Source organism: Lycium ferocissimum, chromosome 3 (genome assembly GCF_029784015.1).
Source record: "Lycium ferocissimum isolate CSIRO_LF1 chromosome 3, AGI_CSIRO_Lferr_CH_V1, whole genome shotgun sequence".
NCBI classification, from domain to species: domain Eukaryota; kingdom Viridiplantae; phylum Streptophyta; class Magnoliopsida; order Solanales; family Solanaceae; genus Lycium; species Lycium ferocissimum.
In genome coordinates, this window is record NC_081344.1 from 2,317,837 (window position 1) to 2,344,113 (window position 26,277).

The following is a 26,277-nucleotide window of genomic DNA, read 5'->3' on the forward strand; positions in this document are numbered from 1 at the left end:
GGCATACCTTAACTGCATAACCGATATGAAATAAATAAAGATAACACCCCGAATAGAATGGGGCTCACCAATAGCTGATACGAACAAAGTACTAACGAGCTGATCCGTCATCTTGTAAATCTGCATCGTGAAATGTAGGCCCCCAGGCAAATAAAAGGGGACGTCAGTACATTCAAATTGTACTGGTATGTAAAGCAACTGAACGAAATAAACATGACACATTAAATAATAGAACTGAAACTGAAACTGTAAGCTGAACATGAACATGAGCATATCTGACATGGATAAATGTATAACATGAGTAAAACATTTTGAGTAAGTGTGTGTGTGTATATATATATATATATATATATATATATAAGAGCCAATATGGGCTTTTTGTCGTCCTCACATTAAGGTTTGTCCTATGATGCCGCACCACGTGGCTTCTTTTTACCCTACATATTTTTACTTTTACTCAGGTCAATTCTGCCTGTGCGGCTCAAATTCTGCCTTGCGATTTTTTATTTTTTACTGAGCTGGGGTTCGAACCCACAATCTCAGGGTGTTAGGCGAGGGGTAAAACCTAAAGGCCACCAATTTGAAGGCCAAAAATTAAAGACCACCCCAAATGAAGGCCAACCCGCTAAGGCTGGGCATAAAATACCGAAAACCGAATTACCGAACCGAACCGGCTATTTCAGTATTTCGGTATTCGGTCATTCAGTATTCGGTACTAAAATATAAAATTTAATATTTCGGTTTTGGTATTCGGTATTTACAATTATACCGTTCGGTAATTCGGTAAATACCGAATACCGAAATTAATACCAATACGTGTACAGCCTAAAGGAGTAAAGGGCTAAAACATTTCAGAGTCCATAGTCCAAAATTCCAAACATTTCAAGTCCAGCAGCCTTCAAACATTTCAAGTCCATTCGTTTCACAATCTTTTCATATTCTGTGAATTCTTTATAAACTGCATAATATATTGTCATTTCATTTCACTTCTACAATACCTTCTATGTGTCAAATATTTATCATTGATCAAATTGTTTCAGCCTTAAATCAATTTGATGTCCAATCTTGTGGAAAGAAAGCTAGAAATAATGTTGAAGCTATTGTTGGTTTATGGACTGTTGAAGCCTTAAATCAATTTGATGTCCAATCTTCACTTCGCAGTCTTATTTAAGCGGATCTTATTTGGTTGCCAATGCGCTTTGCTGCAAAAAAATGGTATTACCGAATACCGTACCGAACCGAAATTTGATTTACCGATTCCCGAATTACCGAACCGAAGTTTGAAAGTTCGGTATTTGGTATATACTTTCAATTACCGAATACCGAATTACCGAACCCGAACTTTAAAAATACCGAACCGAATACCGAACGCCCAGCCCTACAACCCGCACAAAAAAAAGTTGTTACAAGTTACTATACCAAATGGGCCGTAATTGAATCAACTAAATCCAGCCCATCATGTTAAACCTCACAGTTGCTTCATCCTTTAATCTTTATACACCCTCCAAACCCATTTTTTTGTTGCACGGATTGACCCTTCAAAGGCGTTGGTCTTTAATTTTAACAGTCAAATTGCTGGTCTTTAATTTTTGTCCTTCTTTTAAAAAAGTGACCGAAAATATCTCGGAGTTTTGAGTTCAACCCCCGTTCAGTTAAAAAAAAAAAAATCGTAAGGCAAGACTTCGCGAAAAGTTTGCCTTATAAGGGAGAATTCTGCCTTAAGGCAAAAGTTTGCCTTGCGAAATTTTGCAAAACAGATTTTTTTTTCTTGCTCTGCTGGAATTCTACCTAACTTTTGCCCCAACAAGCCTAATTTTTCTACGAAACTCTGCCTTGCGATTTTTCTTTTACTGAGCCGGAGTTCAAACCCAGAACTTCGGGATATTTTAGGCAAACGACAAAAATTAAAGACCAGCAATTTGAGGGGAAAAATCTAAAGACCACCCCGAACAAGGGCAATCGTGCAAATTGCCCCAATTCTCTCTTTCATAGTCATGCCCACTTGGGCCTTTGTAATTGGACCATATATCTTTTTTTTTTTTTTTGATGATCTCTTGTTGTCCTTATTAAATTACTCCTTCCATTCGTTTTTACCTCACACTAAAATGTATTATTTACTTGTATATATTAGCAAATCACGAAAGATTTATTAGTTATTCGTATACTACTCTTATCTTAAGTAACTACATAGAGTATTAGTAATCAAACTTAAATTATGAAAGCATAACTAATAAGGGTAATTAGTATATTTTACTCCTAATAAATAAGAAGGGATGTGCCAAGTCAACAAGAGATAAGTAAAAAAGAACCACGGGAATACCTTTTACATTATTTATTATTATACATTTTGCTAAAATTTATGCAACTTTGTAGTCACTGTTTCATTTTCACTAAGAGCATTTATTAGATCTTATTACCCCATATTCTTCTCTTTGGGTGTGTTTGGTATGAAGAAAAATACTATTTTAAAAATATATTTCAAGAAAATAAGTGTATTCTTACTTATTTTTTTGTGTTCTGTAAGTAAGCAAAAAATATTATCCTAAAATTACTTGTATATATTCTAGACACGTACTATGGGAGGTGGGGCAGGAGGTGGGGATGGGGGTACTGAAGATGAGGGGTATTGGAGGGCAGGAAAGACACAATAAATGTGGAATGTCATTTGCGCAACTTGATTTTTCTGCTTCCACTAAGGAAGTCATTTTCCTCATTTTTAAGGATCTTATTTTTCTAGAGAAAATGTTTTTAAAAAATTTTGACCAACCCAACATGGAAAAATTGAAAAACATTTTCCGAAAAATATTCTTCTCCGTACCAAACACACCCTTTGTTTATTTTAAACCTCCAAAATTTTGCTTGTTTAGTGAATATAAAATATTTTGTCCCTTTGTATTTGCCAATTGTCCTTCAAAACTTCCTTACTCATAAATAATTTGTTCTTTTAAAATTATTCAATTATGACTAAGAAACTTTTATAGTTATGAAGACTTACCAACAAGACACGATTAACGTGCCACTAAATTAAATTAATTATACAATAGGAAAATGTGATATAAGTTCTATTTTTATAATTAAATTTATTATTTTTAATTATGAGTTAGCCCGGGCCTCATGCAACTAGTGTGTGTGTGTGTGTGTGTGTGTATATATATATATTGTGGGATAGCAGTAGTATAATCGACAACATGGAATCATCACGTGGGTACGTGGAGTCTGGTACCTGGCCCGACTAGCAGAGCAGCCCCACACCTTACCAGGGTATGAGGCATAAGCATGACATGAAAATGGATCCAATTCAACGGTCTGAAGGTGTCGTCCTAATTTGCGCGGATCGACCCTTCCCTGCGTTTGCATACACAGTTTCAAGCTATCTGAGCCTTCTCAGTAAACCTATGCTATTCCCAAAAACATGAACATGGATATAGGTGGCAACTGAGCCAATGATCTGTATAACATGGCTTGTAAGCATAACTTGCGAACATGATTCGTGAGGATAGTATAGCATGAATATAAATATATAGTATAACTTGTATGAAAACATGCAAAGCATGTAGATTTTCATGAAAATAAGCATAACAGTTCATATCTTGCATTTAAGAACCCATGGAAAGCAAAGCATGAGTATTCATGGTTTACAAACAGATTCCAATAACCAAGAGTGGAATATTAAGAACACAATAACGAATTATTAATACAAGCATGGTGTATCATGGTATATTTTTTTTATTTTTTATTTATTGCGTAGGGGATAGGGGGAGGGGAAACAGGGAGGGAATTATAACGTAAGGATTCGATCCCTCACCAACAAGATGAAAGTTTAGGTAGCCAACCAACTGAGCTACTATCATGGTACATGTACCTAGGGTTATCATGAATATGTCTAGAACCCTAGTTTTTGGTGAACTTTCGTATAATCATGGAAGAACGTGGCGTGGGGAAGAATAATGATGTTCCCACACGTAGATAGAAACCCTACATACCTTATTCGATCCAAAATTTGTAAAAAGGTCTTGGCTTGAAGAAGAAATCCAAAAACTTTAGTCTTGAATACTTGTGATGGATTTTCTTGAAAACCCTAGGTTAGGAATAGTGAATTCTTATTTAGAAATCATGGATACATGTTAGAGTTCACTTGAAAGGCTTGCAATAGACTTACCTTGACGTAGTAGGATGAGGAGAGAAGAAACATTCGTTCTAGGGCTTGGAGAGAATGAAAAATATAAGGAAAAAAAAGCGAAAAGCGTTTATGTCTTGTTCGGTACGGCCGATTTACGGTACCTTTTACGGTTCGTAAAAGATTTACGGTCCGTGAAAGATGACCTTAAATCGGTTACAGAAACTTGGTAATTCTCCTCTATATTTACGTCAAAAAATACGGACCGTAAACATTCTATGGTACAACATACGGTTCGTAAAACTTATGCGGATCGTAAAACCCACCGTAAATCGGTAACAGTGAGCTCGGTTTCTTGAGGTCCATCTACGGTCCAATTTACGGGCCATAAACAATTCACGGTCCTTAAAACCTGACGTAAAACTAAAATCGCTGAACTGAAGCGAATTATAAGCGTAACATTCTCCTTCTGATTTCCTAAACCCCCGCATGAACATAACTTAGTTGGGAGGTACAAGGTGTTACAGGAGAATTACTCTAATTTAAATGATTGTTGATAAGTCTACTTAAAGCATTTCATTTCAACAAAGAAAATGACATACTACATCGTAAACATGCATAAAAAGTATAATTTTGTATAAGCCGTAGATGACTAAAAAGTAAGAAAATGTGAGAGAAGGAACAATAAAAGATAAATAAGAACAAAGAAAAAGAATTAACAAATCCTGGCAGTCTTCATGCTACAACTTGCTTTTCCCCCATGCTTTAGCATCTCTCTTAGCACAAACTTCTGAACGTTCTAGTTAAATTTTATGGAAGCTCTTGAAACCATATATAACGTGCTTGATAAGCTCTTGCTTTGTTGTTATCTCAGTTTTGTGCTTCAGCACACGAGTCTTTTGTACTAAAAAGACAAAAGAGTTATAGAATATGAACAGTTTTATGGACCCGTTTGGCGTAGCTTAAAAAAAGCGAACATTTATAGTTCGAAAACAAACATAAATTTTATAAGCCCAAAAAAAATAAATTGAGCCTACCCCAACTTATTTTTTTTGGGCTTATTTCAAGACAAAATGGCTTATAAGCAAGCCCAAACACTCAAAAAAAAAAAAAGTTTTTTACTTTATAAAATTTTGACAAAGAACTTATAAGCTAAGCCAAACGAGCTTTATAACTGAAAAGTTTTGGAAACTACCATTTTCCATATTTAATTTTCTAAGTAATTGCTTCCCTAATTGATAGTAGTTTAATTTATGAGGCTTTTGTCAATCTAATTAGTTAGCAGATTATGTAGAGAAATGAAGGAAAAAAATACCCAAAAAAAAGAGAAAAAAGATAAATAGCATTCTAGGCCATAGAGAAGTGCCACATCACCTTGTCTATGTCTAGCTTTATATTATATATGGAAAGATAGATTCCTATATGCTACTTCCTGTTTAGTTTTGCACTGAATTGAAAATTTGAAAGGATGTTACTGCGTTGGATACATTCATATATTCTTAAACTAGGTCGGTGTGATTAGTGCATGATCCATAAATCATTTCTTTTGAAATACCCCAATATGCAGGCATATCAGGAGGTATTGCGCACAAATTCTCGTCTCTAGACAGGCTAGAGCATGTCAATTCTTCTTGGCAGTTCTTTAATCATCTAAGATTTGAAAAGCTAAACATTTTTGCAAAGCCAGATGGTTGCTTGGTTTGAAACAAATTGCGTCTACACACATACAGATAGTTAAATTGAGATTCATACCACCAAATTAAACTACAACAGTCAGTACATGTTATAGACTCGATACTATTTCTATACAATTCCCTTTTGTAGTCTTCTCTCTTTTTTTAACATCACTCTGGGAGAGGTTTGGAGTGAGAACAAATCTGTGGTGTCACCTGATTGCACCCAGTAAATTGGCACCATCAAGCTTCGCCCCTTCCAAATGCTGAGAGAAACAGAGAAATACTTTAGTTCAACTAGAATCAATTACAATGCCCAGCAGAGAATACTAAGCAACAGAGCTAAATCACACCCGCTCAAGTTACTAGCACCTTTCCCTTTATTCCAGGCAAATATACGATCTGGAAACTACTGTGTTTAGATTTTGTCACATCAGACATTTCTACATTGCATACAGTGCTAAAAAGGAGATTAGTCATGGATTGATAGAAGCATAAACGCATACAACTCAAATGATAGGATATTGACTAGTATATGGAAACTTCACCTTCCTCGGAGAATAAAACACTTCATATGGCTTGTAAGACATAACAAGCTTATGTCAAATGAGTTCAGATTCACCAGGAAGATAACTCCCTCCCCCCAAATGTGAACGACGTGATGATGATGCGGAGGACTCTTCACATATTATTAGGACATGTCCAAAATATAAATAGATTTGGAATAGTTGTCCTCTCACAAAATGAGATTGGTGCAAATGCTAAGCTTATGCTTGAATGGATTGATGATACTATTATTGATCTCCTGTAGTGTTACACTTTTATTTTCATTTATTTGGCATATATGGAAAGAAAGAAATCGAAATTTGATTGGAAAAAAATGTCTACCTACTGATCTTCGCACATATTAGTGATTAACTGATTATGCTTGGAAAGCTGTTGAAGTATTTCCTTGACAAACCTCTATATCTTAAGTTAAACTAATCGCTTAATCTCCTCTTTGCTTTTTTGATGGGTCAAATCGAATACTGAAATGCTGCTTTTGAGGACTTTTTAGAGATGATCAAGGGAAGTGGATCTTGGGATATTCAGGTAAGATAAGATCTACCTCAAGCCTCACTACGGAACTAGGAGTCGAACAAGTGCTACAATTAGCAAAGGCAATGAGACATAAAGAGTTAACTTGCTGTTAAGCTTATCAACGAATGCGACATACGCTTTCATCCTCAAGGGCTAATATCGAAGATTGCAGATACCTGCCGGAAGTCAACAAGGCAAATATTATCAATATCTGGAGGGAGGCAAAACAGTGTGCAGACTTTTCGGCAAATAAAGGTCACAGACATGAAGCATTTGCTAATATGGGAAGTTGCGCTCAAGGAAATGGGAGTTCTTGCTGCTGGCAGATTTAAGCAGTGCAGCTTATGAATGATTTTAGTACCTTTTAGTATTTCCCAATGTACCAAAAATAAAAAATTAAACGCAACTAATAGGAGCACTAGAAATTCACTGCTTATAGTTATCAGATTTGATCATCCGAGAGCAACATTTTAGGGAATTACCAAGCAAGTTTTGCGCATGTGACCTCAGAAATCACATGCTAAGAGCACAAGCTGGCCTCAGGATAGCACACATTCCGATACATATTCCTTGGCAGATCAGCAACCACTACAACTAAGGGGAAAATTATGGCTCTAATATGTTTCAAATTTTGTGGGACTGTGACCGAGCACATAATTTGATAGGTGTCTCATAAACTTCATAGAGAAGATAAAGTAGTCAAAGAGCATAATGTACGTACCATTTTACTCCAAAACCTGGTGCTAGACATTGAAAAATGGTAACGTTAACCTCTCATGCTTCTTTACACATAATACATAGAAAATAAAGTACGGTTTAGTAGTCATAATCAGAAATATGCAAGACAGCACAAGAGAACTTGAGAGGCTGGGAAAGTTATTTCATCATGCAAGATAGCAACTTGAAGTCAAAGTGAACTCATGAGATAGTAGCCACACGAACACCCAAAAACTCAGTGGTTTGAGTCGGAAAAGGTATTTGAAAGGCAGATTTACAGGAGAGATGATTTAACGGGAGAGAGTGTCATTCACGTATCTTTAGGAATTCATGATTACTAGCATCCCAATAGTTGGTGAGGCCAAGTGCATTTCCTATAAGTAGTTTGAAGTTCAAAGACTAAGAGGGTTCCATTGGAATTCCCTGAGATCCTAATATAACTTCATTAATATTCAAGAGAACTTTGATTCACATTATCAATTTTCTTTCCTTCCAGATGGAAATTCATCGGTGAATTGGATTAAGAACATTCAGCAAAAGGTCAGGGAAAAGGTAAATCCTTCTCAGTGAATGAAAACCTGGCTCTGTTTCAGGCAATTATATTCTCTCGTAAAAATTCCCACATCTGTGCTTCACAGAATCAACATAATTGAGGATGAAATGAAATATACAGAGGAAATAACAAAGCACTTTCATTGACAGTCGTAATATGACTTACTGTATCACGAAGATTCACATGCCGAAGATAAGCTCTTTGAAGGTTTGCACCCTTCAGATTTGCATTGGTTAACTTTGCACCCTGGAATAAGTGGTGGAAAATCAATAAAGAGGCATTAAAGGAAACTGAGTCTTGTCTAGATTCAGAAGGAAAAATAATAAGCGTAGCTGACTCATCATAAGAATTCATATGCTCTTTGGATGAGTAGGCTATCTCATTATTTTTTGTACTTTTTGACAATATAGAAGGATCTGTCAACCCTTGGCGCCCCTCTATTTATAGATTCCAAAGAGAAAAGGAGACAGAGAGAGAGAGAGAGAGAGCGACCCTTGAACACAAAGTTCAAGAAAAAATTGATTACTAGTGAGAGATATCTTTCAGACTGTTTGGGAGACTCATTTACTCAAGTTGTTGGAGGTGATTGGCACAACCTCTTGGTTTGGGACTGAAAGAAGAAATGTTATTGCACTATACTTTAGGTGGTATCGTAAACTGGGTGTTCCAAGTGCCTTATGGAAAAAATAGGGCCCGTCCAGGTGAAGACAAAGAAGGGTTCGGGTGACACTGATAGGCAAGTAATGTAGGACCCATTTATCACACATCAGAAGGGAAGGAGGGTTGCACGCCTTATAAGGTGGTATCTGGGTATGCTTGTCAGTTCAGGTTAAACATTTCGTGCCTTGCAAACTTTAGCCCCTAGTGGTTAGCAACCTCAGACCCTTCACCATTTAATTGTTAAGTTCTGCAGGTCAGGCCAACATAAATAGCATAATACATCAGGGAAATGCTTTTGAGGCGAACAGAAGGCCCATGTGTTACCGTAAAAGGGCAGTCCGGTGCACTAAGCTCCCGCTATGCGCGGGGTCCGGGGAAGGGCCGGACCACAATGGTCTATTGTACGCAGCCTTACCCTGCATTTCTGCAAGAGGCTGTTTCCACGGCGCAAATGTTTTACTGTATTAGGATATCATCCAAATATTTTTATTGTGTCCAAAAAGCACTCTGAAGCTGTGGAGAGAAGAATTGTATATATACGCTGTTGAAAGGTCACTTGTTCCTAGTGCAAGAAGCTGTGGTCCAAGCAAGAAGCAAAAATTTACAGAGTACTTTAAAATCACTGTTAAACAACAGTTAGTAAGATTCTAGCAGAAATGGATCATCATATTTAGCAAAAAAAAATAAAAAAAAATAGCAGAAATGGAATGATATGATCATTTGAAAGAACTTCCAGTTAATTACAAGCAATAAAAATATTTTTAACAGTCTGGAAAGTACTTTTAAAGAAAGTTTCCAAGATTTAAGCAGAAGCGCAAAGAAATCGAGATTGATTGAGTGAACTTCCACTGAATTACGAGCAATAAAAATAGCTCAAAGGTCACCTGTTCACCGGAGACATACTTTTGACTATAGTTTTAACTTTTAATAGCTGCTTCTGTCCAATACAGGCTTAGGCAGACTGATGCTCACACCTTTGGGTGAATTTACACAAAAGTAATACATGCATAACTTTTACCTTCAGATTGGCTCCTTCGAGATTAGCTCCTTCGAGGTTGGCATTGGTAAGATCAGCTGTCTGAGAATTTGAAAATTAATATATACAGTAATTTAGCGCATTTACACAAGCCCCAGAATATAAATGCTAAACAGAGTTGTAAACCTCAAGTGAGAGGATTTAGACAAAGAATCTTTACGCACTACAAGTATCAAAAAGTTAAAAAGGATCCAAAGAGGATGCAGCCAAAGACAGATTTACAGTTTCGAAGGTTTAACCTGTAGGTGAGCAGAACGAAGATCCGCCCCACAAAAGCTACAGCCTATTAGACAAGCATCTGTATTGAAGTAAAGGAAGATTATCATAATAATACAAATGCCGGAGAGAAGAAGAAAAATAATAAGAACAAGAATAGAAATCTAGACAACAAGCAGACCGTTCATCATACTTTACATGGGAAAAAAGAACAGCCTGCTAAAGAGCGCACACACATCAGGAAATATTTCAGATAATAATATATGCTGATTTATACATAGTCTAGCAGTATTGTATAGGAAAATCACTCTTTTTTCTTTGGCTTTGTTGACTAAGCCGAGACCCCACATAGTGGGATTCCACTGGGTACGTTGTTATTGTTGCTTTGTTGACTAAGCATGGAAAAATCATGTTTTTGCCCTGTTAGTCGCTGAATTTCTAATCAATTATTATAATCTAGCTAGATCTAAAATAATGAGGCCACTTGGCATTGCTCTGTTAAATTCAAAAGAATGAGCCAATTTGGCATTCCACTGAACAAATTCAAAGAATGCTTTACATGCTTTCTTTTCTTATAGGAGATACAGAGCATAATACTAGAATGTATATTACTACTATAGCTAACCTGGAAATCAAATTTCCAATTTAAACATCTAAGAAAATCATTGGCTAGCCAGCAAGCCAACATTGAAATTCTCCAAAATAATTGAAGTCGAGGACATTTAGGCGTAGTTGGTTGATTGACTAAAGTTGAGGACAATCATCAATGAGATATAATATTTACAGCAAGTTTCTAGGTAGAATCATGTCGCATAAACGAGAGTTGGGAGTTAGCTCCCTTAGCATCCACAAAGTACTCCCATCATCTCACATGATAATTTTTGTGACTTCCATGACACATTAATTAATCGGTAACTTCCAGAAACACCTATAGTTTGGATGCTTCTAACGAGCCATAGCTATAGTTTAGCTAATTACAGCTAGTAGCTACTAATTCCTTGCCATAGGGTGTATTCTGTTGTATTCAATTTGGTTGTGTTCATTAGTAGCTACTTTTACACTGGCATTCAATTCGGTTGTATTCAAACAACAAAAATTCAAAAAATACAGGGACATTCGGCTGTATTCAATTCGCTGTATTCATTCACAACTTTTACACTATATTCAATTCACTTAGTTCAATTCGGTTGTATTGAAACAACAAAAATACAGGCGAAAATACAAAAAATATATTATATTTACATTCAAAAATGCATAATACACTCAAATCCGGTCGGAATTAAGTCGGCCAGATCTGAGAAATACAAGAAACAAATACAGCGTGCAAGGTCAGCTAGACCTGCCGCCGGTCTAGTTGACGCCAGAGTATTCAATGACCAAATCTGAAACCAAATTAAACGACCACCGGCGTATTCACAACGACCAGATCTCAGATCCGAAATACAGCGACCACCGGCGTGTTCAACGACCAGATCCGAAACCAAATTCACCGGCGTAGTCGGTGGAGGGAGTTTTTAAGCTTGAATAAACTGGCAGAAGAGGAGAGGAATGGCGGCCAAATCTGGAGAAATGAGGGGAAGAAGAAGGAGACTTTGTTCTCAATGTATTTTTCTCTCTGGTGTAGTATTCTTCTTGAAACATATAGTATAGCTATGGTAGGTATTAAATACATAGTATAGCTATGCCAGTATCAAAGGAACGAGGTGTAGTGTGGATGTTCTCTTTGTAGATAAGGAAAAGATTTACTGACAAGTAGGAGAACATAGTGGTAGAGCACAAAAACAATGGGGCCCTCCAATCTGCTTGAGATCTCTTAAAGCTATTACCATGAATACGCTTTTGACCTTACACCATATGAAGCAAAGGAAACAGCTCTACCCCACGTTCACAGCAGCCGTGCTCTTATCCTAAAACATGCTTTCATTATGCGACAAGCAGAAGAAGGAAGATACGTTGATTATCTGATAAGTTGATGAATCCAGAACATACTTCAGACATTATAACCTACCAGTCTATCACTAAACATTTGACGTTCTAGCACATCTTCAAACATGCACCACAGAACAGAAACATAGCACACTTCCATAGGAGTGCCTGATGCTACAGAAATCATAACTCTCTTGCAGAGAAACAAGTCACTCTTGCTGTTCTCATTCTCTCAACACCCACCCACCCATCCCCACCCCCACTCCACGTAACAACAAACTTGAAGAAAAAAAATTATTGGTTGTAAATTGTACTATAACTTGTGCAGAACTCCACCTGAAGATATCTGTCTCACCCGTTTAATTTCAAAACAAATCTGTACTGTGTAGTAACCATTACCTTGTAAATTTGCACTTTGAAGATTAGCACCAGCTAATACAGCTCCACGAAGATTAGCTCCAGTGAATTCACATCTTCCCTTGGCAATATGAAATCACTAAGGTTGCAACTTGACCGTAAAGATGAGCTTGAAAATAAAATTTATGTGCTTAAAGTTTTCATTCACACAAACATGTAAAGTCTTTTAAAAAGAGGATGTAAAGAGGGTGAATCTTCAAAAAATCAAACACTGTTAAGATGATTAAACACTATGCATGAGCTACATAAGATGTGGAGACTGAAAGATTATGTGCTATAGCTTACTCGCGCAACGTGGCATTGTGAAAAATGGAAGCTTCAGCATCGACATCCTGCAACAAAAGTTAAAGACCGACCAAGAAAAAAATAATATTATTTTAGTAACTAAGTCATGGGAAGCAATTAGTATTAGGGCGGTCAGTGGAAATCTTTTGAAGGGCTTTGACGCTTCATTTAGAGGTCATAGAATATTACAGTTACACATCTTTTATTCGCAGATAATAATTTGGTTTTATGTGATGCGGAAGTCCCTAGCAAGATCATTTGCGACAGATCCTTATTTGGTTCCAGGTTGTGTCAGGCCTTAAGATTAATCTCAGTAAATGTGAGATCACTCCAGTGGGGCGAGTGTGTAACATCGAGGAGATGGTGCAGGTGCTGAATTGCAAGGTGGGTACTCTTCCTACTACCTATTTGGGACATTCATTGGGTGTTTCTAGCAAAGATATTGCAGTGTGGAATCCGGTGATCGAGAGAGTAGAGAAGCGGCTAGCGGGTTGGTAGAAGAGGTACTTGTCGAAAGGGGGAAGGAACTATTGATCAAAAGCACTCTCTCCAGCATTCCTACTTATTTCATGTCACTCTTGCAGGCCACTGGCAAAGTGACTGAAAAGTTGGAAAACTTCAGCGTAACTTTCAGTGGGATAGTACGGAAGGTATTAGAAAACATCACCTCGTGAATTGGAGAGTTGTCACATCTCCAAATAAATGGGGAGGTCTTGGAGTTAAAGGATCCCAAGGTGTTCAATAAAGTATGTTAGGGAAGTGGATGTGGAGATATGGGGTGGAGGAGAATGCTTTTTTGGAAGGAGGTGGTAGCGGAAAAGTATGAGCTATGGAAGGAGGATGGAGGACTAGTAACTACAATACCGTTTGGGTGTGGTTTGTGGAGGAGTATCATGAAGGGGTGGGAAGACTTCTGTGGACATATATTCTTTAAGGTTGGGGATGGTAGCAGGATTAGTTTCTGGGGCCATAAGTGGTGTGGGGAGAATGTGTTAAAGGAAGCCTTCCCTAATTCATATCACTTATCCAGCCAAAAAGAGATAACAGTCCAACAAATCTGTAGGTCTCATGAGGGGTTGTTTCACTGGGATTTAAGATTCAGAAGGACCCTTCAGAACTGGGAGATGTAAGAGTTTCACAATCTGATTGAGTTTTTGTATGGGCTTGACACACCTAACAACTTCTCGAATGTATGGAACGGGAAGGAGAGTGGAGATGGGTTATTCTGGGTTAGCTCTTTTTAGAAGAAGCTATTGGTGAGAGAGGAATGTACTTTCCCCCATGACACCATATGGATTCCTAGAGCACCGAAAGGTGTGTTTCGTTGCATGGTTGGCGGCTAGGAGTGCGATCTTAACTGCGGAAAACTTGAGAAAGAGGAGGATTAATTATGTCAGTTGGTGCTTTACGTGTAAAAGTACAGGTGCAAATGTTGATCACCTTCTTTTGCACCGTAAGGTAGCTAATCGGTTATGGAGGGTGGCTCTCATTTGCTCTGGATGCAATGGGTAATGCCACGCATAGTGAAAGAGGCTTTTGCAAAGTTGGGCTTATAAGACGGGAAAAGAGAAGCCCAAGGGCATGGAGGATTGCCCCTTAGCAATCATGTGGGTCATTTGGAAAGAGAGAAATAGGAGGGCATTTGATGGGGTGGAACAAGATTTTGTAAAATTGCATAGGAGTGTTTCACTGTTTTGTCTCTAGTTACTTTTTGGTGTACTTACGAGGTACCTATTTGTATAGAGGATTGGATCTCTTTTGTTGAGAACCATATTTTGATGTAGGTTATCTTCTTTTGGTATACGGCTTGTATACGGGGTTCCCCCAATTGTTAATAAATTATTTACCTTATCAATAGAAAAAAGTAGCTCATCCACAGAAAGTTTAGTACTACTACGTTCTTTCTTGAATTATATATTATTCTAGACTGTTATCACAAGTGTAAATAATAGAAATTTACTGCTAAAGTTAGAAGCACACCCTCCCCAAGGTATTATGACTGTACAACATTCTCAAAGACCATTACACTAAAGCAGTTGAAAATTCAGCAACATTCAATTAAGCAATCATACCCTGAATTTTGCACACTGAAGATTGGCACGTGAAAAGAACACCGTTTTCAGACATGCATAGCTGAAATCCACAAATGACAAGTCCTGCACATAGAATAGATACCATTGACTAATTAAAAAGTTGTAGAAAATTGCATGAATTATGATATCAACATATCTGACATCGCCAACTATAGTAAAACAAAGAAGTCATCATCATATGCTACCAAAATGGGCTTCCTTTTTTGGAATTTCCACCTTCGCTCCTTAGAGTAATAATTTTATTAAGGTGGGAACTTGTGACATCACCACTAGACAAGAAGTTGGTTGGCTGCAAATGGGTCTTCACTATGAAACATAACGTTGATGGTTCTACTGAAAGATTCAAAGCAAGATTGGTGAATAAGGGATTCACTTAGACTTATGGAGAGATTATCAAGAGACATTTGTCCCTGTTTCTAAAATGAACATCATTAGAATTTTTTGGTCTTGAGCAGCCAATCTTGATTGGGACTTACAACAATTTCATAATGAAGAATGCATTTCTTCATGGGGACTTAGAAAAAGAGGTGTATATGCAGATTCCTCCTGGATTTGATACTGAACAAAATCAAGGAAAGGTATACAGACCGAAGAAAGCCTTGTATAGACTTAAGCAATCCCCTAGAGTTGGGGAATCTTAATAGTTCAGCTGGTTGGCTACTAGAACATTCACTTTGTTGGTGAGGATTCGATTCCGCACCTTGTCATCCCCTCCCCTATTTCCCCTTCCCATTCCCCTACCCCCAATTACAAAAACGAAAAAATCCCCTAGAGCTTGGTGTGACAGATTCTGCAAAGCAATGATCTCCTTCGTTACCAACAAAGCAGTGTTGATCACACCCTCTTCATAAGACATCAAAAGGGTAAACTCATTCTTCTCATAGTTTATTTTGATGACATAGTAATGACATGAGATGACAAAGAGGAGATGATCTGATTGAACAAGTTGTTGGCACAGGAATTTCAGATCAAGGATCTAGGAAAACTGCAGTACTTCTTGGGAATTGAGGTTATAAGATCAAAAGAGCAATGTTTCTTTCTCAAAGGAGTTATAATCTAGACCTCTTGAAAGAAACTGATAGGACGGGTCATAAACCAACAGAATCGCCCACAAAAATACAAATTTCTAAAGCGAAGTCAGAGAGTTAGTTGATAAGGAGAGATATTAAATGTTAAAGTTACTAGTTTTTTTTTTTTAAAAAAAAAAGAGGATATCAAAAGTTGGTTGGAACTCATTTATCTTTCTCACACCAGACCAGACATAGCTATTCAGTCGGCTTGGTGAGGTGGTTCATGCATGATCCCCAAGATCCTCATATGCAAGTTGTCTTTCACATTTTGCAGTGTCTGAAATCAACCCTAGGGAAAGGTCTAGTTTTCTCCAAACATAGTCACCTCCAAATAGAAGTCCTTATAGACCGGGATTGGGTTAGGTCTCTATATGACAGAATATCTACATCCGGTTACTGTACACTTGTAGGAGGAAACTTGGTCACTTGGAGAAGTAAAGTGTAGCTGTTAGATCAAGTGCAAAGCCAGAATATAGAGCTATGACCCAGGGTGTCTGAACTTTTGTGGTTACAAAAGCTACTAGAGTAATTGAGATTGTCAGAAAAAGAAAGAAAAAAAAGAGTTATCTTCTATTGTGATAACAAGGTTGCAATTAATATAGCTCATAGTTCAGTCCTGAATAGTGCATGTTGAAATGATTGACACTTTATCAAAGAAAAAGTTACAAGCGGGGTCTTGAGTTTGTTCCATGTGTCATCAGAAAAGCAGCTGATGTGTTTACCAAAGGTCTAAACAAAAGAATTTTTCATATACTGGTTTGCAAGTTGTGCGACATCTTTGCACCAACTTTTCTTTTTATCAAGTAAACAACTTCTTTTGATCTTTGCACCAACTTGAGGGGGAGTGTTGATTGATTGGAGACTTCCTTGCTTAATTGTAGGAGTGTTGATTTTAGAATATTGTAATTGATTGTGTAATTGTCTTTCCTTATTTAGTCTAAGGACTATTGTATAAGTACCCATTCTCATGGGATGTACAAATCATCAAGAAATATAAAGAAGCCTCTTCTTCTTCTTGAAATGAATTCAGCCAAGAGACATTGAGTCTTTACTTAAAATTCTCCCCTTGCACTTAAAATTCTCCCCTTGCACTGTTGAATCACATACCTCTATACCTCAACCCCTTCACCTGAAAAGCAAAATTGCCCCCAAAATTTATGATGTTTGCTTCATCCCTGTTTTGTGGTAGACTCATCCCTAGTGAAGACATTATGCACAACTTAGCTCATTGCCTCATACTAGTGTTACTGTACTGTAACTATTCACATATCTTTGTACGAGTGCATTAGATATGAGATTGTGCCACACTTTGGAACTTTTCTTTTTTTGATCAGTCATGCCACACTATGCAATATTAGGGAGAAAAAATTGTTAAACAAAAGAAAATTTGTGTGATAAGTTTCTTGGCCTTATCAACCGGCAACTAGCTCTTCTCTGCCTTATGCTAAGGCTTCAGTCATGAGCTCATCAGCTCATAGGGGAAAAAAAAAAAAGAACAGAGATTTCCAGATAGAAAATGCACTTTGCTAGCTGTTTTCTGGTGCATTTTGGGCAAAAAGGAATGCTAAACTCTTCAAGGATTATTATCTCTCAGAAGACCGTCTCTAAAATAGAGTAGTCTTTATATAATTTGTGGAGTAAGGACACAGGACATTCGTTAAATTCTCGATGAGTTCCAAACTCTTTATTCTATTTTTCCCCCTTTTTGGAAAACGGAAAACTGAGTGAAATGCATTTCCCTTTCTTAATGTAAGACTTATCTTTCTTGAGTACAATTTGTCCTTTGTCAATAACCTCTTTGACTGAAAGGTTGCTCCTCTTATTTATTCAAACACAGAAAAACAACATAAAACAACGAGGAGAATCAGATCATGCCCATATAAAGGATAGATGAAGCATAAGCTCTGTATGAAGCACAGAAACTAAATGAGAAAATGAGCAGAGTTAATAAGACAACAAGACGGTACTGCAAGAAGTCTAGATTAAGTGTCCATATCTGCAAATAAGAGCAAAAAGAAATGAAATAGTCTAGCACTAGATTATATTACCAACTTCGATAGATCAAGACCAGAAAGATTAATTCCCCGAAATCTGACTCTGTCAGATTGTATGCATTTGATAATATCAATGCGTGTCAATTCAGTACCCAACTCCTCATCCTCCTTCCTCTTACTCAGGGCAGCTTTAATTCCATCTACTAGTCCCTGAAATGAAATAGGTCAACTAAGAGCTCTTAACAACTTCATAGACATACGAAATCCCACACAACGAGTATTTTAGCTGTCAGAAAATATTTTATAACTGTCAAATTAGCTACATTTCAGAACAACATACCTTCTCAGTAAATGAAGACAATGAAACTGACATCTTTATAGCTTTCATATAAAAGCAAAACTATTGAGTAGGTGCTTCAAAATCAATGGTTTTGAAACCATGGAAAGTAGCGCTTTGGTTCCCCACAACCTTAGGAAATATATTGGTTTATAAACCAAGAAAATCTCAAGCAACCTCAATCTATATCTCAAATAGCTCAATGGTCTAGGACAGAGCTGGTCCTGTTCCCACTTGGAGAGGGTCTTCTATGTCTTTAAGAAGCATAAAGAAATAAATGAAAGTATATCATCTACATGAATCGCCACAAAGTTACAGAAAAAGTATCTCCAAGGCATGAAAAACTAAGAAAAGCCATTGCAATCTTGCACTGGCACAAGGCACAGGCACATGGTTCAAGCAAACAAAATCTGCCCTTAAATCTTAATGACCCCATTCATATGGCAATATGAGTAATTTGGAACACAATACATACATATGTGCAGGATAACCAATTAAAGAGGATAATGGATTTACAAGAAGCTGATAGTACTCCGCTTCGCGCAGAAGCTGAGCATATTCAGAATCTTTCAGGGGTGGAATTACACCATCCCTCAACCAATTAAGGATATGGCGAAAATGCTTTCCGTCCCTGTCAACGAATATGTATCCCTGCAAAAACACATTGAAAGGAGATATGAAGTCGTGAAAACATCTACCAGGCTAGCAAACAGAGTAATCAGCGTTAAGTTTAACTCAAGTTGAGACATAACCAAAAAAGTATGATAGGTGAAACCATCGGTTGGACCTTGGAAATATAGTTTGTTAGATACAAAAGTGCGAAAGGAAGTCTCTGACTAGAAGGAACTGAACGTGAACTGGTGCTTTTATGTGCAACCAGATAGGAAGTCTCCTAGGAGTTTGTTATATGTTGTACTCAATAGTCATACTTTTTCCAATCAAGGGTTTTGCTTGTCCTATTTGCAGTTTATGGCAGGAACAACTAAGCGTTTGAAATTCTTGCAGCTCTCTACTTCACATCATTGTATGCGGTGTGAGATAGAGCAGAATTTCAAGGGATAAGAACAGATTCCAATTCTCTCAGGTCATGGAAAATACTCGAAATTTTCTAAAGTTAAGTAAAAGGCTAACTTCCTATCCTCCTCTTTTAACTATGAATGATGCTCTAACTATTGTTCAACATCTGAGAGTCAACAGTAATGTGCCCCAAGAAATTAAAGAAGTGAGTGTGTGCATAGCATGTACCTTCTCTGACTCCTGCCATATAGTATGACGACCACTAAACATAGCAGCGAGCATGGAGTCCGGCTCACGCTGCGTGAGGGTATCCAGTGTTGTGCAAAATTTCTTCCCTCCTTCAGAAAGAATTTCCAAAATCACTCATAGAAATCAGACCAAAAGAGATTGTGTGAGAGAAAATGACAAGGCAAAATCCATTTCATGCGTGAAAATTCTTCAGCATTGTCCTTTTATATTCATGTAACATAAATGAAGATATTAAACATATTACTTATTTAATACTAAAATATGTAATCCATGTGGAAAAGAAAATATCCTCAGGGATGAGCTTAAATGGAAGCCACCTCCAATATGCATGTGAACTCAAACTTGATGATGTAGTTCCGGATGAAGGTATCTCTGAGATAAGTATGGAGATACATTGATCACCAAAAACACTTTTTCAGATGTCGTGTTAGGAGATATTCTTCTCCGCAAATGTTATTTTCTCCATTAGCTACTAAATGTTGGAACTTTAATTTAAGCAAAATTCAACCAGTGTATAGACGACAGGAAAAAGGTTAACATGTAATACAATCTTGTAGAGCGTTTCTTAATTGATTTATGTGGGTTGTAGCAGGAAATGGGAATTGAGGAAGGGAAAAGAAATAGATTACAATATTGTACCTCGTGCTTCATTCAGTGGACAGTTAGGAAATGGAAACCTAAGAAAGAGTAGTAGTTGCCCAGAGTGACGAATTTGGAAATCAAGTCGTCACATCACTAGGTTACGATTGAATGCCAAGGAGCACGGGAAGGGCTTACCGATATTCAGACGAACCATGGAAGATGAACTGTCGGCCATTTCCTGGGGACGGATGATTCAATGGACTCCCCACTGCATACAATACGATAGATTCTCCTTCCAGTTAGTCTCCTGCCATTCTTTCTAGTTTCTAGTCCTGCAAAACTAGCACTTAGTAGTTTCCACTTTAGAGGAAAGGACCAAAATAGTACATTATCTTTGGGTTTGGACATAAAATCATACATATTCTTTCACATAGAGCATTAATAGTACATTATATTTGCATAAGTGATGTTTTACCAAAGCTTCCAAATATTTTTTTAGAAATTTAATGAAAAAGAATAAAAATGCCCACTGAACTTTTAGAAAAGGTATAAAAATACCCTTTATTCATTATTTTGCTAAAACTACCCCTCAATTCAACTTTTGGCTCATTTATTCCCTTTGGTAACGGACAACATTAATTTTTTTTTAAAAAAAATATTTAAATTACACATGAAATTTTATTACTGAAAAATTAATTTATTTTTAAAAAAGAAATGCGAAAAATCATTATTTGTAGAATAAGGAAAAATAATTTTTTCAAACCCCATTTTTTTAAAAACAAATGTAGTAAGACTTTTATATATATATATATAAAAAAAAAAAATTGGATTTTCATTAAAACATGTGGAATTTTTTTAAATTTGGAAAACTTTTTTTTTTAACGGTGGAAACCCTTTTTTTTTTTTTAAATTCAATTTTTAAATGCGAAAAAGCCATTGTTTTTAAGTAAAATGTGCAAAACTAATACTCCATAATTTTCTTCTAGATTTAAAAAAAGACGGTTTTAAGTTTTTTTTTAAACACGGTTTTTCCATAAAAAAATTTAATTTTTTCATATTTTTATAAAAATCCGGTTTTCGATTTTGAAAAAAAAAAAAATTAGTGTCGTCCGATTAGTCTAAGGACATAAATCAGCCAAAAAAGTTGAATTGAGGGGTAGTTTTAGCAAAATAGATGAATAAAGAAAATATTTTTATATCTTTTCTAAAAGTTCAAGGGCATTTTGCCCTTTTCGTTATATTTTAAAAAGATATTTGGGAGTTTGACTAAAAAGTGCGCCACTTATGCAAACATAATACTATTAGTGCTCCATGTGAAAAAATATGTATGATTTTAGGTTCAAACTCAAAGATAATGTACTATTTTGGTCCTTTTCTCTTCCACTTTACCTCCTACACTTTCGGTACTCCCTCCGGGATAAAAGAAACAGAAAAGGGTCAAAAATACCCCTCTACTTTGAAAAAAGGGCTAAAAATACCGTCCAAACTTATTTTGGATAAAAAATATCCCTTTCATCTTTAAAGTTTTTAAATATACCCCAATTCTTGATAAAAATTATCCCCCAAAATAACCCAAAATTATTTTTTAAACCCGCTCCATCATTTAAATCCAGCTCAACTAAATAATAACACATAAGATCTCCTTATTCCCCCAATACGTAGGTTTAAAGTTTGACTGAACTGGGGGAATAAGGGGATCTTATGGATTATTATTTAGTTGGGACGGGTTTAAATGATGGAGCCGATTTAAAAAATGATTTCGGGTTATTTTGGGGGGATAATTAACGTCAAGACAGGGGTATATTTGAAAACTTAAAGAATGAGAGGGGTATTTTTGATTCAAAATAATTTTGAAGGATATTTTTAGCCATTTTTCTAAAGTAGAGGGGTATTTTTTTGCCTAAAAGAAAAGTTCACCTAATCATTTGCACACGCTTAAAAAAATTACTCAATCAAAAAAAAAAGTAAATTAACTAAACTACCCCTAATTAAATAGACATTGAAATTTAATCACATAATACTTAATAGGGACAAATCTAGAAAGATAAGGTTAATTGATTCTTGATTTAATAAGTGGACATTTTTTTACCCAAGAAAAAAATGCTAAGTGAACACTTTTTTTTATCCGGAGGGAGTAGTATTTAGGAATATCCCACTTCTGTTAGAATGATTAATTGACAACTTGATTACTTGGTATGAAAGAAAATATTGAATTTCTTATTTATTTTTTATGTTGGTGAATACCGAAAAAAAATATTATTCCAATGGCTTTTATATGTAATCGCGCAAATAAATGGAAAAATAAGCCGCGCCGTGCCCGTGCAAGCCATCCGCATAGGTCCCCAGCCCGTTTGGTACGGACCGGTGCAATTTCGGAGCATAAATGAAAAAATAAGCTACTTCGTGTGTGCATAAGCAATCCGTATAGGTCCCCATGTAAGCTGCGACCGGAGAATTTCAGGGCAAACAGAGCCGGCGCATTAGATCTCGAAAATGTATGAGCTAATACACACGATGGGTCTCAAAAAGAGGGTCCTCCGTGTTTGAACAAAATAAATGGAAAAATAAGATACTTGGTGTCCGCATAAGCAACCCGTATAGGTCCCCAGCCCGTTTGGTGTGGACCGGTGGAATTTCAAGTCAAACAGAGCCGGCGCATCAGATCTCAAAAATGTATGAGCTAATACACACGACGGGTCTTAAAAAGAAGGTCTTTGGTGTTTAGACCAAATAAATGAAAAAATAAGATACTTCGTGTCCGCATAAGCAATCTGTATAAGTCCCTAGCCCGTTTGGTGCGGACCGGTATTTCTCAAAAATGTATGAGCTAATACACACGACGGGTCTCAAAAAGAGGGTCCTCGGTGTTTAGACCAAATAAATGAAAAAATAAGCTACTTCGTGTCCGCATAAGCAATCCGTATAGGTCCCCAGCCCGTTTGGTGCGGACCGGTGGAATTTCAGGGCAAACAGAGTCGGCGCATCAGATCTCGAAAATGTATGAGCTAATACACACGACGGGTCTCAAAAAGAGGGTCCTCGGTGTTTAGACCAAATAAATGAAAAAATAAGCTACTTCGTGTCCGCGTAAGCAATCCGTATAGGTCCCCATCCCGTTTGGTGTGGAAACGTGGAATTTCAAGGAGCTAATACACACGACGGTCTCTAAAGAAGGGTCCGTGTTTGACCAAATAAATGAAAAAATAAGATCTCGCGTAAGTATGATAGCTAATACACACGACGGGTCTCCAAAAGAAGGTCCTCGGTGTATAGACCAAATAACTGAAAAAATAAGCTACTTTGTGTCTGCAAAAGCAATCCGTTTAGGTCCCCAAACCCATTTAGTGCGGACCGGTGAAATTTCGGGGCGCATCGAATCTCGAAAATGTATGAGCTAATTTCCTCGGTGGCCGAATAAATGAAAAAATAAGCTACCGGTCCGCATCAATCCGGATCTCGAAAAATGTATGAGCTAATACATCACGACAATACACACGGTCTCTAAAGAAGGGTCCTCGGTGTTTAGACCAAATAAATGAAAAAATAAGCTACTTCGTGTCCGCGTAAGCAATCCGTATAGGTCCCCAGCCCGTTTGGTGCGGACCGGTGAAATTTCAGGGCAAACAGAGCCGGCACATCGGATCTCAAAAATGTATGAGCTAATACACACGACGGGTCTCAAAAAGAAGGTCTTTGGTGTTTAGACCAAATAAATGGAAAAATAAGCTACTTCGTGTCCGCGTAAGCAATCCGTATATGTCCCCAGCCCGTTTGGTGAGGACCGGTGGAATTTTAGCGTAAACACAGCCGGCACATCGGATCTCAAAAATGTATGAGCTAATACACACGACGGGTCTCAAAAAGAAGGTCCTCGGTGTTTAGACCAAATAAATGAAAAAATAAGCTACTTCGTGTCCGCATAAGCAATCCGTATAGGTCCCCAGCCCGTTTGGTATGGGCCGGTGGAATTTCAGGGCAAACAGAGCCGGCGCATCAGATCTCGAAAATGTATGAGCTAATACACACGACGGGTCTCAAAAAGAAGGTCCTCGGTGTTTAGACCAAATAAATGAAAAAATAAGATACTTCGTGTCCGCATAAGCAATCCGTATAGTCCCCGCCTTTTGGTGTGGACCGTTTGGTGGACCGGTGAAATTTCTAATACGGGGTCTTAAACGGTGTTTAGACCAAAAAATATCGGTGTCCGCATCAATGGATCTCGAAAAATGTATGAGCTAATACACACGACGGGTCTCAAAAAAAAAGTCCTCGGTGTTTGGACCAAATAAATGAAAAAATAAGCTACTTCGTGTCCGCATAAGCAATCCGTATATGTCCCCAGCCCGTTTGGTGCGGACCGGTGGAATTTCAGGGCAAACAGAGCCGGCGCATCAGATCTCGAAAATGTATGAGCTAATACACACGACGGGTCTCAAAAAGAAGGTCCTCGGTGTTTAGACCAAATAAATGAAAAAATAAGATACTTCGTGTCCGCATAAGCAATCCGTATAGGTCCCCAGCCCGTTTGGTGCGGACCGGTGGAATTTCAGGGCAAACAGAGCCGGCGTATCAGATCTCCAAAATGTATGAGCTATAATACACACGACGGGTCTCAACAAGGAGGTCCTCGGTGTTTAGACCAAATAAATGAAAAAATAAGCTACTTCGTGTCCGCATAAGCAATCCGTATCGGTCCCCAACCCGTTTGGTGCGGACCGGTGGAATTTCAAGGCAAACAGAGCCGGCGCATCAGATCTCGAAAATGTATGAGCTAATACACACGACGGGTCTCAAAAAGAAGGTCCTCGGTGTTTAGACCAAATAAATGAAAAAATAAGCTACTTCGTGTCCGCATAAGCAATCCGTATATGTCCCCAGCCCGTTTGGTGCGGACCGGTGGAATTTCAGGGCAAACAGAGCCGGCGCATCAGATCTCAAAAATGTATGAGCTAATACACACGACGGGTCTCAAAAAGAAGGTCCTCGGTGTTTAGACCAAATAAATGAAAAAATAAGCTACTTCGTGTCCGCATAAGCAATCCGTATAGGTCCCCAGCCCGTTTGGTGCGGACCGGTGGAATTTCAGGGCAAACAGAGCCGGCGCATCAGATCTCGAAAATGTATGAGCTAATACACACGACGGGTCTCAAAAAGAAGGTCCTCGGTGTTTAGACCAAATAAATGAAAAAATAAGCTACTTCGTGTCCGCATAAGCAATCCGTATAGGTCCCAGCCCGTTTGGTGCAGACCGTGGAATTTCGGGGCAAACGAGCCGGCGCATCGATCTCAAAATGTATGAGCTAATACACACGACGGTCTCAAAAAGAGAGGTCTTCGGTGTTTCGACCAAATAAATGAAAAAATAAGCTTCGTGTCCGCGTACATAGGTCCCACGACGGGTCTCAAAAATGTATGAGCTAATACACACGACGGGTCTCAAAAAGAGAGTCCTCGGTGTTTGGACAAAATAAATGAAAAAATAAGCTACGTCGTGCCCGCATAAGCAATCCGTATAGGTCCCCAGATTGTTTGGTGCGGACCGGTGGAATTTCAGGGCAAACAGAGCCGGCGCATCAGATCTCGAAAATGTATGAGCTAATACACACGACGGGTCTCAAAAAGAGGGTCCTCGGTGTTTGGACAAAATAAATGAAAAAATAAGCTACTTCGTGTCCGCATAAGCAATCCGTATAGGTCCCCAGCCCGTTTGGTGCGGACCGGTGGAATTTCAAGTCAAACAGAGCCGGCGCATCAGATCTCAAAAATGTATGAGCTAATACACACGACGGGTCTTAAAAAGAAGGTCTTCGGTGTTTAGACCAAATAAATGGAAAAATAAGATACTTCGTGTCCGCATAAGCAATCCGTATAGGTCCCCAGCCCGTTTGGTGCGGGCCGGTGGAATTTCTGGGCAAACAAAACCGGCGCATCGGATCTCGAAAATGTATGAGCTAATACACACGACGGGTCTAAAAAAGAAGGTCCTCGGTGTTTGGACCAAATAAATGAAAAAATAAGCTACTTCATGTCCGCATATGCAATCAGTATATATCCCCAACCGTTTGGTGCGAACCGGTGGCATTTCAGCGGAAACAGAGCCAGCGCATTAGATCTCCAAAATGTATGAGCTATAATACACACAACGGGTCTCAAAAAGATGGTCCTCGGTGTTTAGACCAAATAAATGAAAAAATAAGCTACTTCGTGTCCGCATAAGCAATCCGTATAGGTCCCCAGCCTGTTTGGTGCGGACCG

The 26,277-nt window shown here is 37.8% G+C and overlaps 1 protein-coding gene across 2 annotated transcripts in view; it reads right to left on the reverse strand.

The window, feature by feature from the left end:
- LOC132049227 (FH protein interacting protein FIP2) overlaps positions 1-20,367 on the reverse strand; it is a 93,475-nt gene extending 73,108 nt beyond the window's left edge. The window contains exons 1-11 of one of the 2 annotated variants that reach the window (XM_059439951.1): positions 20,218-20,367; positions 19,420-19,529; positions 18,691-18,825; positions 17,892-18,047; positions 14,753-14,836; positions 12,681-12,727; positions 12,378-12,451; positions 10,076-10,134; positions 9,819-9,878; positions 8,306-8,386; positions 5,792-6,056 (exon numbers count right to left, since the gene is read on the reverse strand). In XM_059439951.1, coding sequence (XP_059295934.1) covers positions 6,003-6,056; positions 8,306-8,386; positions 9,819-9,878; positions 10,076-10,134; positions 12,378-12,451; positions 12,681-12,727; positions 14,753-14,836; positions 17,892-18,047; positions 18,691-18,825; positions 19,420-19,529; positions 20,218-20,257 — 900 coding nt within the window. In that variant the 5' untranslated portion in view covers positions 20,258-20,367 and the 3' untranslated portion in view covers positions 5,792-6,002. Of the gene's footprint in view, positions 1-5,791; positions 6,057-8,305; positions 8,387-9,722; positions 9,879-10,075; positions 10,135-12,377; positions 12,452-12,680; positions 12,728-14,752; positions 14,837-17,891; positions 18,048-18,690; positions 18,826-19,419; positions 19,530-20,217 lie in introns of those variants that run through there. The other variant, XM_059439952.1, reaches the window with a different exon arrangement.
- Between the last annotated feature and the right edge of the window lie 5,910 nt (positions 20,368-26,277).